Source organism: Piliocolobus tephrosceles, chromosome 10 (genome assembly GCF_002776525.5).
Source record: "Piliocolobus tephrosceles isolate RC106 chromosome 10, ASM277652v3, whole genome shotgun sequence".
In the NCBI taxonomy this organism is placed as follows: domain Eukaryota; kingdom Metazoa; phylum Chordata; class Mammalia; order Primates; family Cercopithecidae; genus Piliocolobus; species Piliocolobus tephrosceles.
Window position 1 is genome coordinate 87,067,265 of NC_045443.1, and position 18,183 is coordinate 87,085,447.

The 18,183-nt window shown below is 38.0% G+C and overlaps 1 protein-coding gene across 2 annotated transcripts in view; it reads right to left on the reverse strand.

The window, feature by feature from the left end:
* The window catches only part of ATP2B1 (ATPase plasma membrane Ca2+ transporting 1), a 119,112-nt gene that overhangs the window by 57,136 nt on the left and 43,793 nt on the right, over positions 1–18,183 (reverse strand). For both annotated transcript variants that reach the window (XM_023221990.3, XM_023222075.3), the window contains exon 2: positions 10,520–10,948. In XM_023221990.3, coding sequence (XP_023077758.1) covers positions 10,520–10,727 — 208 coding nt within the window. In that variant the 5' untranslated portion in view covers positions 10,728–10,948. The remainder of the gene's footprint in view (positions 1–10,519; positions 10,949–18,183) is intronic.

Sequence of the window (18,183 nt, forward strand, 5' to 3'; positions counted from 1 at the left end):
TTGTAACAACAGTCTATTTCCCAATAGATATTTACTGAATGTTTACTACTTCTAGGGATTGTTCTATATGCTGAGGAATCAGTGTGAACAAGAACATTCAGTAAGTTTATACTATCCTGGAGGTAGACAGTAGACAATTAAAATAACTACAGACAAGTACAATGAAGACAATAAAAAAGGGCCACTAGAACTCTCTTACTGGGCTACTTTAGTCTTTCTAAGGAGCTAACATTTGGCTTCAGTCTGAACCTCCAGGGGTCAAGCGTGAGAAGACTTTCGAGCAGAACATTCCCAGTAGCGCAAAAGCAAATACAAAGGCCCAGAGATCAAAACAAGATTAGAAGATTTACTAGCCAGAAGCAAAGCCACTGTAGCTAAAACCCAGTGACCCAGGAGTAAAGAAGAGAGGGTCAAAATGGAAAAAGTGACCAAAGGTAAGAACATGGGGGCTAGGGAGAGGAGAACGGCATTCTCACCTTAAAGTGCAGTGAAAACCATTAAAGCAGAGTAGTGGTAACTACTCTGGATTTTAGAAAAATCACATAAATTGCTATCTGAAGGAAACTGAAGAGAGCAAGAGTGAAGGAAAAAGGCCAGTTGGGAGGCTGCTGCTTATAAAGTATAGATGATGGTGTCTGAATTTCGGTTTTAGAAGTGGAGGCAGAAGGGGATAAGTGGATTTGCCAGGTATTTTGGAAGGAGATCAGACAACGTACTTAAGGATTAGATGTAGGATGAAAGGAAAAGAAGGTTTTTTTTGTTTGTTTGTTTGTTTGCTTGTTTTGCGAGGGGGCGGGGTCTCCAAGCACTTAAGTGGGTGGATGGTAGTCATATTCCAAGACAGGCGATTTTGAGAATTGAAGAATTAGGAGGAAAGGGCAGGGAGGAGTTAATGGTTCCGTTTCACAGATTTAAACAAAACAAGTCTAGTAGACAGCTGGTTCTCCATATTCAGAACTCAAGGAGAAGTCTGAGCCAGAGTCATCAATTATATTGATTCTGGAGCCACAAGCCCAATGAGAGCTCTCAGAAAGTTAAAGCAGATAAGAAGGGAGCTAGGCTGAGGCTACAGCGTTGGAGCACCCAACACTGATGTTCAAATAGGGCAAGAGGAGTGCAAGGCACCCAAGAAGAAACAGCCAGTGAGGGAGGCAAGGAAGGCAGGGGAGGGGGGAACAGAACAAAACAAAACATGTTCAGGTACTACTACAGAAGCCCAGAGACGAAAAGAGGTTTTAAAAAGATGATGTGGCTGACTATGGCAAATGATGTTAAAAGGCTGAGTAACAGACCAGAGAATGGAACACTTTCTTTCACTAGATAGAGGCTGATAACCTTGTAAGGAATATTCCAGTGCACTGGTGTGGAAGAAAGTCTGATTAGAAAAGAGCTGAACAGAGAGTGGGAATGAGCAAGTGGCGACAGTAAGTATAGATAACTTTTTCCAAGAGTGTGATCCAGTGGGCAGAAATAAATCAGTAAAGATGAGTTCAAATGGGTTTTATTTGCATTTTGTTTTTTAAAAGTAGGTGACAGACATTAAGACAAGTGACTTAATGACAATGATCAAGTGGAGAAGACAACACTGATAATACAGGAGACGAAGGGTAATACCACAGGTAAGCCTTCGAAGAGGCCAGAGGCCATGGAATTCAGGGCTGCAATGTTTGTCTAATGCAGATCTAAGAAGAGGCTTCTACTGTAAGAAGGGAGAAAGTAAAGTATGAGATACAGCTAAGCTAGTAGAAATGGCAAAGAAATTACTGATCCTAGTTTTAAAAAATATAAATGATACCAAATTATTAGGAATAACTTATAAAACATATAATGAGAAATCTTCTGCCTAATTGGCTCAGTTAATTGTAGAGTAGTGGCAATGAGGCCAAGGTCATGCATGGAATTGATCTTTTTATGGCCCAGTTAGCTTCACAAAGAGAAAATACAACCAAAACACATCAAAAGTAGCCTCAGAATTGTACGCTTTTGGGGTCTGACTCCATCACTGTTAGGAGTAATAAAAGTCTGTATTTATTCTATGACTAGATAATAGCTCAGAAGTACTGTCTTTATATTTGAAAAGAACATACTATAAAATAAAATATCATTTATATTAAGATCTTAAGGTTTTACAAGAAAATGTAGCATCCCAATTGCAGGGACTAATAAAATTATGTCCCAATTTAGGAAATAAAGTGGGGGGAATTTACTGGAATGTTGGATGAAGGTAGATTTAACTGACAATCTCAGTTAACACACAGCACATACTACAGTCTTAACAAATTCTGTACTAGAAATTTTGTCAGTATTTGTGCATATATCATATGTATATGTGTCTGTGTTTATATTACATGTACATGTATGCCTGTCTGTGATATGGTAAAGATGTTTATCCCTTCCAAATCTCATGTTGAAATGTGATTCCAAATGTTAGAGGTGGGGCCTAGTGGGGGTCATTGGATCATGGGGGTGAATCCTTCATGAATGGTTTAGCGTCATCCCCTTGGTAATAAGTGAGTTCTTGCTCAGTAGATTCATGCAAGATCTGGTTAAGAGTCTGGGAACTCCTCCTTCTCTCACTCCTGCTCTCATGTAACGTGCCTGCTCCTGCTTCACCTTCTGCCATGAGTAAAAGCACTCTGAGACGTCCCCAGAAGCCAGGCAGATGCCAGTGCCATGCTTCCTGTATAGCCTGCAGAACTGTGAGCCAATTAAATCTCTTTTCTTTATAAGTTACCCAGTCTCAAGTATTTCTTTAAAGCAATACAAAAATGAACACACACAGAAAATTGGTACTGAGGTGTGGGGCACTGCTATAAAGACACCTTAAAAAGTGGAAGCAGCTTTGTAGCTGGGTAACAGGCAGAGGCTGGAAGAGTTTGGAGGGCTCAGAAGAAGACAGGGAGATGAGGGAAAGTCTGGAAACTTCTTAAAGACTGGTTAAATGGTTGTGACCAAAACGCTGACACAGATATAAACACTGAAGTCCAGGCTGACAAGTTCTCAGATGGAAATCAGAAACTTATTAGGAACTGGAACAAGGGTCACCCTTGTTATGCCTTAGCAAAGAACTTGGCTGTATTGTGTCCATGCCTGAGGGATCTGTGGAAGTTTGAACTTAAGAGTAAATGACCTAGGATATCTAGCAGAAGACTTTTTTCAACAGCAAAACATTCAGGAACTGGCATGTCTGATTCTAACAGCCTACTATTAGATGCAGGAGCAAAGGAATGACCTGAAGTTGGAACTTATAATTAAAAGTGAAGCAGAGGGTAGAAGTTTGGAAAATCTGCAGCCTAGCCCTGTGGTAGAGAAGGAAAACAAGTGGGCTGTGGTACAGTCACTTTCTAGAGAGATTAGCATGACTAAAAGAGTTGAGTGCTAACAGATAAGGCAATGAGAAAAAGGCCTCAAAGGCACTTCAGAGATCTTTGGGACAGACCCTCCCATCACAGGCCCAGCAGTCTAGGTGGAAAGAATGCTTTCAAGGGCTAGGCCCAGGGTGCAGCTGTCCTGCTTAGCTTCAGGACACTGCTGCCTGCATCCTGGCTGCTCTGGCTCCAGCCGTCGCTCAAAGGGTCCCATGAACAGCTTGGGCCACAGCTCTGGAGGGCGCAAGCCATAAGCCTTGGCAATTTCTATGTGGTATTAAGTTTGCAGATACTCAGAACGCAAGTGTGGCGGAGGCTTGGCAGTTTTCCCCTGGATTTCAAAGGAAATATCAGAAAGCCTTGGTGCCACAAGAGGGGCTCTGGCCCTAGGCACAGAGAAACTCCCCCACAGTGAAACTCTACTAGGGCAGTGCCAAGCGGAATTGTAGGGTTGGAGCCCCCAGAATGAGCCCCACCAGGGCACTGCCAAGTGGAGCTGTGGGAAGGGGGCCATTGTTTTCTAGATCCTAGAATGGTAGAGCCACTGACAGTTTGCATCCTAACCCTAGAAAAGCCTCAATCACTCAACTATAACCTAAGAGAGAGCCACAGGGGCTGCACCTACCTTATAAAGCCACAGAGGCGGAGCTGCCCAAGGCCTTGGGACTGCACCCTTTGTATCAGTGTGCCCTAGATGCAGAATATGCAGTCAAAGAAGATTGTTTTGGAACTTTATTGACTGTCCTGCTGGGTTTCAGACTTGTGGAGTCTTCTGCTCCTTTCTTTTGGCTGATTTTTCCCTTTTGAAATGGGAAGGTATACCCAATGCCTGTACCTTGACTGCATCTAGGAGTAAATAGCTTTTTCCTGATCTCACAGGCTCACAAATGGAAGGAACTCATCTCCAGATGAGATTCTGGACTTTGAACTTTTAAATTAATACTGGAATTAGTTAAAACTCTGGGACACTATTGAGAAAGCATGATTGTATTTTGAAATGTGAGAAAGACATGAGATTTGAGGGGGGTGGGAGGCCAGGGGTGGAATAATATGGTTTGGATGTCTGTTCCCTCCAAATATCATGTTGAAATGTGAATCCAAATGTTGGAGGTGGGGTCTAGCGGTAAGTGATTAGATCATGGGGGCAGATTTCTCATGGACAGTTTAGCATCATCCCCTTGGTGATAAGTGAGTTCTTGCTCAGTTAGGTCACATGAGATCTGGTTGTTTAAAAGCGTCTGGGACCTCCCCCTTTTTTCTCTTGATCCCTTTCTCACCATATGATGTGCCTGCTTCCACTTTACCTTCTGCCATGAGTAAAAGCTCCCTGAGGCCTCACCAGAAGCCAAGCAAATGCTGATGCCATGCTTCCTGTACAGCCTTGCAGAACCATGAGGCCAATTAAACCTCTTTTTTTTAAATAAATTACCCTGACTCAGGTATTTCTTTATAGCAGTGCACAAATGGACTAACACAGTCTGCATCATGGTGGATCTATAGAAGCAGCCAACCTGACTTTTCTAAGTGAGGGACACAGGAAAACGTGCAGACCAAGAAAGTACATAAAAATTTACGTTTATGTTTATTCTTCTTGGGAAACAATCTAATATTCTCATGATTTTCACAATTTCAAAAGAGGAGGCGATCCCTTCCCTAACTACAAATTTAAGAGACACTGTTCTCAAGTCAAACTTACACATTCTTTCCCAAATGCCTACTATGTCACTGTGCACTAGGAATACAAAGGGAAATGACTCAGGATGCCTTTCCCTACCACTCGCCCTCAAAGAGCTCGTAGTTTGGTGGGGGAGATTGACAAGCAACCATCAACACTCCAGGTTGTGTGTGTTTTGGGCTTTCAAAACTAAAGCTCAGCAGAAAATCCTGGACCTAATTTCAGCAACCATCACTTAAAAGCTTAGTGTCTCATTTGCTTTCTTGCCCTTTACAAGTCCATGAAGCCATGCCTCTTACAGAATACCACTTGGCACCTGCCTTTAATTTTTATGAATTCATTTAAAAACATGAATTCCTTTTTTAATGTAGAACTCTGAATAACAAACAAGATCCTAGGACTCGAGGCCTGTATACGAGAAACCCTATGATCAAAAAGTCTACCGTCCAATATAAAATATAACATAGATAACACAGGACCACGAAGAGATGAAAGATATACCAAAAGCTAGTGTAAAAATATAAGGATCAAGGAATGTGATTTAGAATATGAATAAGAAAGTCAATGCAGGAAAACAACAAAGATACAGAAGAAAAAAAAAAACTGTGAAGGTAATTTTATGCAGTTAGGATGTTAGAAGCAGGTTATTTTGGTATAAAAGTGCATTCTTGGATTTTGAGGACTATAAGACAGATGCTTTCCCTAAGAGAGCCAAAAATATGAAGTTACAAGCCTCCATTCCAATTCACCTTGCAATTTATATTTCCAATTTCTTTAGGAGTTAGGATGGTTAATCAGAACCACTGGGAAGTTTTTAATATGAAAATTACATCTGGTCAAAACACTTCCTATTGACCAGTATCATATGCATATGATATGCATATGATATTCTTCAAAACATATTGTTAGAAAACAAGTGATAAATGGGCAAGACAAAAAGGAATCACATAAATACAATTTATTGAATAGTGCATTCTTTTTGTTCTTGAGACAGGGTCTCACTCTTTTGTGGGATCACACATGGCTCACTGCAGCCTTGACTCAGACGATCCTCCCACACTCAAGCGATCCTTCCACCTCAGCCTCCTGAGTAGCTGGAACCACAGGCGTGTGTCACCACTCCTGGCTCATTTTTTTTTTTTTTTACCTTATTTTTTAAATGTTGCCCAGGCTGGTCTCAAACTCCTAGGTTCAAATGATCCTCCCACCTCAGCCTCCCAAAATGCTAAGATTACAGGTGTGAGCCACCATATTTGGCCAGGGTATGTTTTTTAAATAAAGAACAAATTGATAAGCAGAACTTTAAACCAAATTTTTTTTTACCATGTAATTCCAAAATATTTTTTCCCTATCAAAAATTACTATTGAGAAGACTGAGCTACCTCTTTCTTCATATTGCAACTCTTTTACAAGCTAAGTGAACTGAACTTTTGTAACATGCAACACACAATGAGGTGGTTAAAGCATGGTCTCTGAAGCCAGAATAAGACTGGAGCCAGAGTGAGACTCTGGGTAAACTGTTTAACTTTTTTGTGCTGAGGGTTCTTTGGCTGTAAAAAAGATAAACTTGTTAAAATATTTACTTATTTTAATATTTTCAAGTGCTAATAGCCAATCTGGCACAAAAAGTGTTATCCATCATAAGGATAACCTATCATTTTTGTGGTTATTGCCTAAGAAATGTCTTGGGTTGTTCCTCCATAATTTACAGAAATCCAATATTGACACCCCCAATATTTCTGATTTCCCTTCTCCACTCATTTTTTTAAAAACATGTATCGCCAACACACTACACATTTCATTTAGTTGTCTTGTGAACTGTCTCCCCATGTGAACATGTGAAAATTAGGCAGAGATATTTGTTTTATTCATGGATATATACCCAGGGCCTAGAAAAATGCCTACTGCATGGCAGATACTAAAAAATACTACAAAATTTCAGCAATTCTAAGATGCACATATTCTTACATAAAGTCTCTAAAATTGTGATGATTTAATTATACACCAACAATTGCCTTCCAGTAACTGCCAGGCCCCACCACCTTTTTTAGGGGAAGTATATAAAACACAGGACAATCAATATCCTAAGTCTGAAGAAAGTATACGTCATCAATAAATGAATTAACTAAAGGGACAGGTAAGACAACTTCAGTTTTACCTAATTGAAATTCATGTACTTTGAAGAATCATTGTAATTCTCACTTTCCCTGACTATAAACAGGTTATTCTAACAAAAGAGTACTTGCTGTCTAGTTCATTTCCTTGGACATACAAACTCCTAATTGCTTATTCCTGGTCATGTTTCATTTATTAACATTTGTATGCTTGATCAGTGACAAAATGTTTCTGAGTGAATTATTTCTACTAAGTTAAACTAAAACTATGAAGATTCTTTGGAAATAACATTCTATTGAAGGCTGCTGCTGTTTTTTTGAGACAGAGTCTCCCTCTGTTACCCACGCTGGAGTGCAGTGGTGCAATCATAGCTCACTGCAGCCTCAAACTCCTGGGCTCAAGTGATCCTCCTGCCTCAGCCTCCTGAATAGCAGAGATGCATGTGCCACCACAGTGGTTAATCTTTTTATTTGCAGAGATGGGGTTTTGCTATATTGCCCAGGCCAGTCCTGAACTTCTAGGTTCAAGCAATCCTCCTGCCTTGGCCTTTCAAAGTGTTGGGATTACAGGTGTGAGCCACCTCACTGCTGTTTTCATTTGTATTTTCAACTGTAAATATAAGTATAATGCTTAAAATGGCTTGCTTCACATTATTTTTAAAAGATCATTTCAAAAAAACAAATTGTGTATATATAAACAGTGAGGACAATAGTTTATACAAATTTTAGCAAATATTAAATTCACAGTACTAGGAAGAACATAAGCAAACACTTTCTACGAATTAAAGGGGATAATAATGCATGAATTTATCTAATAGCCCAAAGCAGCAACAATTCACATAGAATTTTGAGTGGTAAGTGGGTATTTCTAGAGATTATCCATAGCTTCCAACATACTGTCAAAAGGGTACATAACTATCCCCTTCTCAAATTTTAAAAACCACTGTACTAGATGCAAAATTTTCAGTTAACTTAACTTCACTAATTAAACCAATTTAAAAGGCACCGCTCCAAATAATAGCATGAAAGAAACTTAGTGCAAACTAATGAGAAATCATGTCTATAAAAACGAGAAGGCATTCTCATTTTCAAGTGGTGGGGTATTCAGTTATCAGAAGACAAGAACTTTGATTAACAGAGAAATGCTAGTTAGGGTTAGGGGAAGTACAGGTTAGGCGGAAGTACAGTTGAGTGAAGATTTGAAACTAAAGCTCAATATTGCTTTTATAAACAAACTATGTTGTTCTATTGAGGGCTCCTTACTGTTAGTGTCCCCTATCAACTTGATGATAAAACCATGAGATTGTAATGGTTAAGCTGAATTAACAGATCTACCAGCTGAGAACAACATACTAATGTACAAATCTCTAAGATGTTATAATATCTCAAAGTCAGTTTGCATAATGAACAAGCTTCAAATTTTGTCAAATTACTGTCTATTCAAGTCCATGGGAACTGTTTCTGATACTCTTAGTTATACCTTAGGTATGCAATCAATTTTGTCAAATTACTGTCTATTCAAGTCCATGGGAACTGTTTCTGATACTCTTAGTTATACCTTAGGTATGCAATCAATTTTGTCAAATTACTGTCTATTCAAGTCCATGGGAACTGTTCCTGATACTCTTAGTTATACCTTAGATACGCAACACCATCTTAATGTATTAATAGTTGGGATTGATCTTGTAGTAATCAAACCCAACTACATTAAAATGGTATAACATATCTAAGGTATAACTAAGAAGCTGATGCTTCTAGTGGTTCCAATTTGAAAAGATCCAGAAAACCTTGAAGAGTTAACAGGTCTTGCAGGAAAAGAACGTATTCCAAATAGTCTAAAGAAGCCCTGTTGAGACACGTGTGAATACTGACTCTGGCTTCCTCAAGATCATGTTACTTCAGAGAAATCAAAGTAACTACCTATCATTAAAATAATTAACAATTCACAATGAATTACATAGGTTACAAAGGTTTTAAATAATTTTAAAATATAATTTAAAGTTACTTAATTTTGTAAAAGCCATTTTGCTATTACATTAAATATCATCTAAGCAATAGCATGGCATAAAATGTTTCAGGAAATGAAGAAAAATACTTTTGCTTAATTTCTCTAGAATTGGCTTTGGAATATATACTAATATACATTAAAATTTTACATTAATAATTTCTCATCTTTAATAAAATAAATTGTAGGCCGGGCGCGGTGGCTCAAGCCTGTAATCCCAGCACTGTGGGAGGCCGAGACGGGCGGATCACGAGGTCAGGAGATCGAGACCATCCTGGCTAACACGGTGAAACCCCGTCTCTACTTAAAAAAATACAAAAAACTAGCCGGGCGTAGTGGCGGGCGCCTGTAGTCCCAGCTACTCGGGAGGCTGAGGCAGGAGAATGGCGTAAACCCGGGAGGCGAAGCTTGCAGTGAGCTGAGATCTGGCCACTGCACTCCAGCCTGGGCGACAGAGCCAGACTCCGTCTCAAAAAAAATAAATAAATAAACTAAACTAAACTAAACTAAACTAAACTAAACTAAAATAAAATAAAATAAAATAAAATAAATTGTAATCCCCATTCATCCTCTTAAGTGTCCCTTCCCAACTCTGCCTTTACAATTTGGAAATGCTTTCCTGAAATGTCCTAACCTTAATTTTATGTTCAATCTGATTAATTTATAAAAGGCAATCTTCTGAAATCATTTCAAAGACCATAATGCCAGAAAGTTATAATGAATTTTCCTTTTTGATTTTCAAAAAGAAAATCTGCCACAAATACAAATTTATGAAACCAAAGGCTTCTGTGAAAACAAGGATATTCAACATAATTCAAAGACTGAAAACTAGTTTTATTAAAAGAAATGTCTGTTAGGTGAAAAACTAACTTCCGTCTAATCTAGTTCATTTGCTTTAGGAACTCCTGAGCTAATTATTAAAGGTTAGGTTAAGCCTCATAAGCTAAAACCAACTCAATCAGCTACTGACAGTGACAACTATTTTAAGCCACCCAGCAAAATGAAGGATAGTGATCTGAGAGTTTATTTCCACCAAATCCCTGGGAGGCATCCAAGCCTGGTTCCATCCTTTATAGTTCAAAGGGAAGACAATCTTTTTGTCATAAACAGGCAGCAGTAGTATGTATAATGGAACAAAATATTTCATCCCGCCAATCTAAAACATATAAATTAATTTGCAACATATATGTTAATATAAAAATACTTTACCTGTACTAATCTGATAACCCATTTTTAATGTCACTATAATTATGTCATAATCATTCAATCACCAAGATAATATAAGCATGCTTATTTTTAAGCCAAATATATAGAACTCTCTGCACAAAGAACCAAAAACAAGCATAATAAAACTCACCTTCATTGGGAGATGTTTTCAATTTGGTGCAAATTCCATAGACATCTCCATAGCTTTCCTGTATTTTTCGTAATGCATCTGTGGACCTGAGCTCCATGAGAGCCCGCAGCTCTGCGAGCGTAATTCCAAAGTCTCCATCATGATTAGCTTCCTTCAAAGAGTTTTTCACACCACTGTAAGCAACTGAGTTGTTTGCCATGTCGCCCATTACAAGTATAATATATCAGAAGGAAAATGTTTCCCAAAAGAATTTAATTTTCACTTGATGTATTTCCAAGATGAAAATCTTTTAAATATGAAAATCTTTCTTACACCAAACACTCATTGTATGACTTTGTAAAGCAGCATCAGCAGCAACATTTCCCAGAGAAGTATCTTGACCTTTGGCCCATGACTAGTTTCTCCGTATCAATCATGAGATGTACACATCTGTAAGAAGAAAATATTTAAAAGTTAATAGAGTATTATGCACATAAGCATATTTTCTAAACGTCATCCGGTAGCTAAAGTACATTATTTAATAATATAAATATTTTTGAACTTCAGTCTTGTGCTTTTAAAGTGTTTTGCATAACAGATCAAAGTACAACTTTTAAATAAATTGTGTATCAAAAGACATTAGATTATAACATTAAATGAAACTGCACTTCACATGACTGAATTTTATGATCCACTCAGCATTAGTGTTATCGTTCCAAGCACTATGCTAGTTGTTTTAAATTCATTCTCTCAATCATTACAATTTAATCCCATGAAGTATGACTCCTTCTTCTTCTACTGAGAAGAGCAGACTTCAAGAAAGTGAGTTTTCTGCCCAGCTAACAAATGGCTGAAATGTCTGAGGTGGACTGTCTCCAAGCCCAAGTTCCTTTTAACATTATACTTGGATTTCTCTCTGCAAATCTTTCATATGGAATAGCGTCTGAAAGGACAAAAAGCATAACAGATCCTTTAATATTATTATTTCCTGTAATTCTCATTGGCCACTCTGTGACTCTACCATCTTTTGGCTGTCAAAAACTATACTCTATATGACTTGTCACATGTCACCACCTCAGGTCTTCCTTTGACCACCCCATCTAAAGAAATTCTCTACTCTTTTGTTTTCCTTGCCCAGTCTTATTACCTAAATTTATCTTGTTCATTTGTTTATATGTTATTTTTTTCCCTCCATCTACAGTACTAGTTCTGAGGGTACAGTTTGTCCATTTTTACATCTTGAGAACCTAAAACTGTACCAGATACATGGTAGACACTCAGTAAAAGTCTAAGGAATGAATACATGCATTACATTTATTTCTTCATCATACTTTCAACTCCTCCTATTATTCTAATCTGACTAAAGATAAGCTTTCTTCTCCATACAACCACCTCAAAGTTAACATGCCCAACGATGGACTCATCTCATTCACTCATTTAACAGCTCTGCCACCACCATTATACTTACCAGCCTAGCTAGGAATCTTAAATCATCTTTGATTCCATCCTTTCCGGCTTCAGTCTGTTACTAAGTTAATTCTACCTTTGAAAAGTCTCTTCTGTATATAACCCCCTTTCTTCCTGATCTTCAAGTTCTTCTACGCAAATTAGAATCACTAATCCCTTGGTTCTTCCTCATTCTAATTTCTATTATCTCACACATACAATGCCCTGAGTATTCCGCTGCTACATTTAGTTTTTGAAATAGGCATCATGCCACTAAATCTAAACCTACAAGATGAAAATGCAGCCCCACTGCTCATGACTCTCTCGCTCCATTTTACAGACTCAACTTCTTTCCACCTGAAGCAATCTACCTGCACTCAAAAATATTTTTTAAATGTTTGATGATTAGAACTAGAAAAGATTAGAATGGTCAATGCAATAAATCTTCAGCTATGAAACTGTTATGAAGATGTCTGTAATCATGGTATATGGTCCTCATACTTCCGCATACATCAGAATCACCCGGACAATTGGTTAGATTGCTGGGCCCCACACCTCAAGCATTTTTAGATTCAGGTAGATTAAGGTGGGGCTCAATAATCTGCATTTCTAACAATTTTTGGGGTGAAGTTGATGCTATCAGTCTAGGGAGCACACTTGTGAGAACAACTCAACTGGAGAATGGGCTAAAAACTTAGAATTCATATCAGTGAGTTGAGGATGGCTAGGTGAGAAAAGTTTGCTTGCCTTAGGTTAAATTTGCAAAGATGTGATAGTTATAGATTCTGCAAGACATTTTCTTGCAATGCCTGCTTCCTCCCACTTCATAGATCCTTATGGTTGTCTAATTATTACCAATTTTACTCATCTCCTAGGCAAAGTGAGTTCCCTCCTACGCACACATCAATTATTATAATAATCCAACTTGAAAAACTGGAGAGGGTGGTTATTTGATAATCTCCTTAGGTTTCTATATCCAGAGTCTGTTGGCCTGAACATCACACTAACCTTAAAACAGATTATTATTTAACAAATAATATAATTAAGATAAGTCTGTGTGTTGAGGGCATGTTTGTTCATCTGTCCTCTGGTTTCCACAAAGAGGAATTTTCCTCAACAACTCCTGGCCTGCTACCCCATCAATCATCATGGATGTGAAATGACCTGCCTGGTAAGATATTTTCCTAGAGAAACTAGACATATGTAGCTTCTTCACCTCTGCATTCTGTGAGGAGCCAGATATCTATAGGACTCATGTATTCTAGTTTAAATTCTTAGGGGCAGACCCCAAGGTTTAAAAGCCCACTGGAGTGGAGGTAAATAATAACTTAGCTCTGGGTTCAATACTAGAGCCTTGTTGTTGTCACACAAAAACCAAGTCATCCATTCCCGCTTTCATAAGTAATAAAACTGATTTTTTTTTTTTTTTATTCCTATACGCCAATTTGTCTTTTCACAGAATTCAAGCAGGGGAAAAGAATGTTATTCATTGAATGCCTCTGAATTCCTCAACAACAGGGATACGTAACACAGCTAAGACTGGAACCTATATCCACTAAACAGCCTCCACTTTACATCTTCACATTTAATAGGTCAAAATGGAAGTTTTCGTAGGTCACAAAATCGTGAAATAATACCAAATGTACCCATTTATACAATAAATCAGAACTGAAGGACCACTGTCGTATTTGCTATTTGCCACCTCAGCATCCCTTTCCCTATCTTTCAGCTACAGCCTCACTTTTCATTTAGGAATCTGTGCTTCCCCAATGCTCAACAGAGTCTGAGCAGAGTTCCATGCCCATTCCCAGATATCCCCAGCAGTCATGCTGATCATCAGTTCTGGAATGTGCATGTGACCTACCAAGAGCCAATGGGTGGTAACAAGACTTCTGCTGTGACTCTGGGGCAGAGACTTGTTTATTCTAATTGAACTTAAATCTGAGAGACACATGAAGAGCTACTGTGGGCATCTGATACCACAAGGGGAAAGTCTCTGAAAATGGATCCAATAGACAGCACGTGGAGCAGAGAGAGAGAGTGAGCGAGTGAGCATGTGCTTGTCAATCCTGGACATCAGTTGAGCCCCTGGGTCAATCAGTGACTAAAGTTTGTCCTATCACTGATCTTTTCCGTAATTTGTCAATAAATGCCCTTCCAGGGTTGAGTTTTCTATTACTTTGCAAGACACAGAGCTTTGATAAGCACATGATTATTAATCATGCTCAATTCCCTCGCTGTTTAAAGGAAGTCCAGACAAAAGCACCAAATGCAAATGAGCCACTTTCCCAAAGTGGACCTATTTGAATTACCAATATCCTGCAAATTATACAGCAGGTTGTTGTCTATTTCTAGATCATCTATAGCTCCTTTTACTATTTGCTTCTTTACTCTTCCATTCTTCTACTTGGCTGATTGACAAAAATACTAAGGACAATAAAAAAGTTTTGCTTTTCACTTGTTAGCTACAACATGACAATCAAGTGAGACAAACGCTCTTTGGGACTGATATATAACAGAAAGCAGAACATCTATTTTGCTTCTCTTTGTTCTCTAAAAGAATTTTATCTTCTATTTGAAAAGTGTAAGAAAAAAAGTTAAGTGGAAGCTGAGGCGCAAGAAGAGGGAGATTTTAAAGAAAGCACATATAGGCCTCCTGGCTTACAAAATTTAGCCCAGAATAAAGGTTGTCTCTGAACAAACTACTGTTGGTAGTCTTTGAGGTATTACAAAACACACACACACACACACACACACACAGGTAGCTGAAGACTGGAGTCGGGCAAAAATGGTTACAATATTCAAAAAGAACAACAAGGTGGATTTTTACTGACATATAATCTTTACTGTGAATGGGTAGGGCCTTAGAAAAAGACAAAAGGATGATTATATCCTAGGAGTTAGTAGAACTCATAAAGAGACAGGTTGGTTAATAATATAATTTCAATCAATTCCTTCCTTCATAAGGTCACTTTACAGATCAAGGAAAAGTTGTGTGAAAGTTATCCAGACTCAGCCGGGCGCGGTGGCTCACGCCTGTACTCTCAGCACTTTGGGAGACTGAGGCGGGCGGATTATGATGTCAGGATATCGAAACCATCCTGGCTAACATGGTGAAACCCCGTCTCTACTAAAAGACACAAAAAATTAGCCAGGCTTGGTGGCGGGCGCCTGTAGTCCCAGCTAATTGGGGGAGGCTGAGGCAGGAGAATGGCGTGAACCCGGGAGGCGGAGCTTGCAGTGAGCTGAGATGGCGCCACTGCACTCCAGCCTGGGTGACAGAGCGAGACTCTGTCTCAATAAAAAAAAAAAAAAAAAAAAAAAAAGATTTTTAAACCTAGAGGAAAAGAGAATCAGTATACGATTTGATATACTGGAATAATTTAAATGTTAAGTCAAATTTTGATTAGTTTTACTACATGTCTCAGTAAAGTATTTAAATCCAAAACTAGTATTTACAAAGGGTCTTAATCCATGACTGGTTCTATATGAACACAAATTATTGATTTAGGGTTTTTAAAAAAATCTTCTAAAGAAAAAGACACTTTATTTTCATTCATTTAACGAGAATATGAAGTTTTAAGTTTCAAATTTTTAGTTCTTTGGTATTTAGAAGTCAATGTGTACCACCTCATAAATTAATATCAACTTTGACATAAACTGTACACAATTAGAGCTTATTCCCTGGACCCAAATATACTACTAATATGATACCTTACTCAGAGTAATTACTGATTTTTTGGAGTGATTAAGCAAGTATACATTTTATAAAAGTTACTAAATCAAAATCAAAATAAAACACTATTTTAAAAAGACTTTTCTGTTAAATCATGGTCACAAAGTAAAGAATCCTAGAATTTAACAGCTAAAGGGATGCTGGAGATCAAATCCAAATAGTTAATTTTATGGCCAGTAAAACCAAACACTCATAATGGTCTACTTCCAAAATGGATAAAGATTCTTATAAAATAAAGCAAGCATTAAATACTCACAAAATCATTAAACATGAGAGTAAATAGCTGCAATTAACAAAGACACATGCACACGTATGTTTATTGCGGCACTATTCACAATAGCAAAGACTTGGAATCAACCCAAATGTCCATCAGTGACAGACTGGATTAAGAAAATGTGGCACATATACACCATGGAATACTATGCAGCCATAAAAAAGGATGAGTTTGCGTCCTTTGTAGGGACATGGATGCAGCTGGAAACCATCATTCTTAGCAAACTATCACAAGAAGAGAAAACCAAACATCGCATGTTCTCACTCATAGGTGGGAACTGAACAATGAGTTCACTTGGACTCGGGAAGGGGAACATCACACACTGGGGCCTATCATGGGGAGGGGGGAGGGATTGCACTGGGGAGTTATACCTGATATAAATGATGAATTGATGGGTGCTGACGAGTTGATGGGTGCAGCACACCAACATGGCACAAGTATACATATGTAACAAACCTGCACGTTATGCACATGTACCCTAGAACTTAAAGTATAATAAAAAAAAAAAAATCGCAGGATAAACAATATACAAGTTTTAAGGAGGCTACTACTTTCAGGGAAATAACTGGCACTGTACTTTAAAACTGGTACTGACACCCTAACCATTAGATGCACCATTTGACTGACAAAGAACTAAAAAATAATTTTTGACTACAGGTTTTCAAAAAATAACTCAAGAGATCTCCATTTTCATTGTGTGTTTTTTATTTTGTGTGTGTTTTTTTCTTTAACATAAAATGAATTCCACTTCCTTTATACACAGACATAGTTACAGCAAGAGCGGTAACTAGCCTACATAGCTGTTTCTCACTGTGGTTGCTATGGCATTTTATTGACAGTGACAGCTACTTCATGAGTTAAAAAATCCAGCCCTACCCCATCCAGTCCTCCTAGATAGCCGCAGTGATTCTCAATCAGTGTGGGTAATCTGAAACTTAGCACTGTAAATGTCCTGTAGAAGGTTTGGATAGTATACTACATAACTTAGCCTAAATTTATGGCCCATTACACCGAAAAGTTATTTAAAGGCAAAAAACCATGCTTTATCCATCTTTGATCTCCATATCTTATCAAGAGAGACTAGGATCTGTTTGTTTTTTTTTTTTTTAACACGAGATTGGAGTTTTATTATTACTCAAATCAGTCTTACAAAAAGACTATGATCTTTCAACCTTCTGATGTAGTCACTTTCTGCAGAAAGACAATAACCTTTTACCCAATTCACACCTAAAAATTTGAAGTCTTTCAACCATGATAATTTACTGTAAACTTAAGTATAAGTGCTTGCATGTAATATCTCACTCTCACGGTGAAAGGAGCAGATGGTCTATTATTATACATATCAGAGACACTACAAGATTAAGAATGGTGGAGAGTTTATTCTACAAAGTTTTGGTACATTCAAATTATTTCATTAAAATGTTTTAAATAAATCAAGGAATGACTCAAATTTAAATTTACTCAACTCACATTTTTCACTTTTTAAGAGGCTTAAAGAAAACATACATACTCACATAAAAGATCATTAAGCCTATACTGCTTGTTTAGAAAAGTAATTTATATTAGATGAGTAAAGAATAACATATAAACAAGAGTAAATTCACCAAACAAGATTTTAGTTTTATAGAGCTGATAAAGCAGAAAATAAGCATTATCTAAAATGCCTGATTTATTAGTTTCAAAGGACTCCTAAATACCACTGCTGTGTCTGTGTTGACTAAAATTAGTCCTACTTCCCTAAGTAACTTACTTATCTAGTGGACTCTTCCAGAGGCAGAGACTAAGTACAGTACTTTAAAGGGCAAGTTACAGCAGTTACAGCTGCTGTCAGTTATAAACCTGGCATGAACACTTTAGCAAATCTCTCAGGGTGGGAAACAACTAGATTAGAATAAGGAAGGCATTAATTTGTTCTTCTATTATAGCTTTTATCACACAGCTGCAATGATTTGTTTACCTCTCTGTCTTTCCCAATGAACTGTAACTCAAGGGAGAATCTGTGCCATTTTTTTTTTTTTTTGAGACGGAGTCTCGCTCTGCAAGCTCCGCCTCCCAGGTTTACGCCATTCTACTGCCTCAGCCTCCCGAGTAGCTGGGACTACAGCCACCCGCCACCTCGCCCGGCTAATTTTTTGTATTTTTTTAGTAGAGACGGGGTTTCACCGTGTTCGCCAGGATGGTCTCTATCTCCTCACCTCGTGATCCGCCCATCTCGGCCTCCCAAAGTGC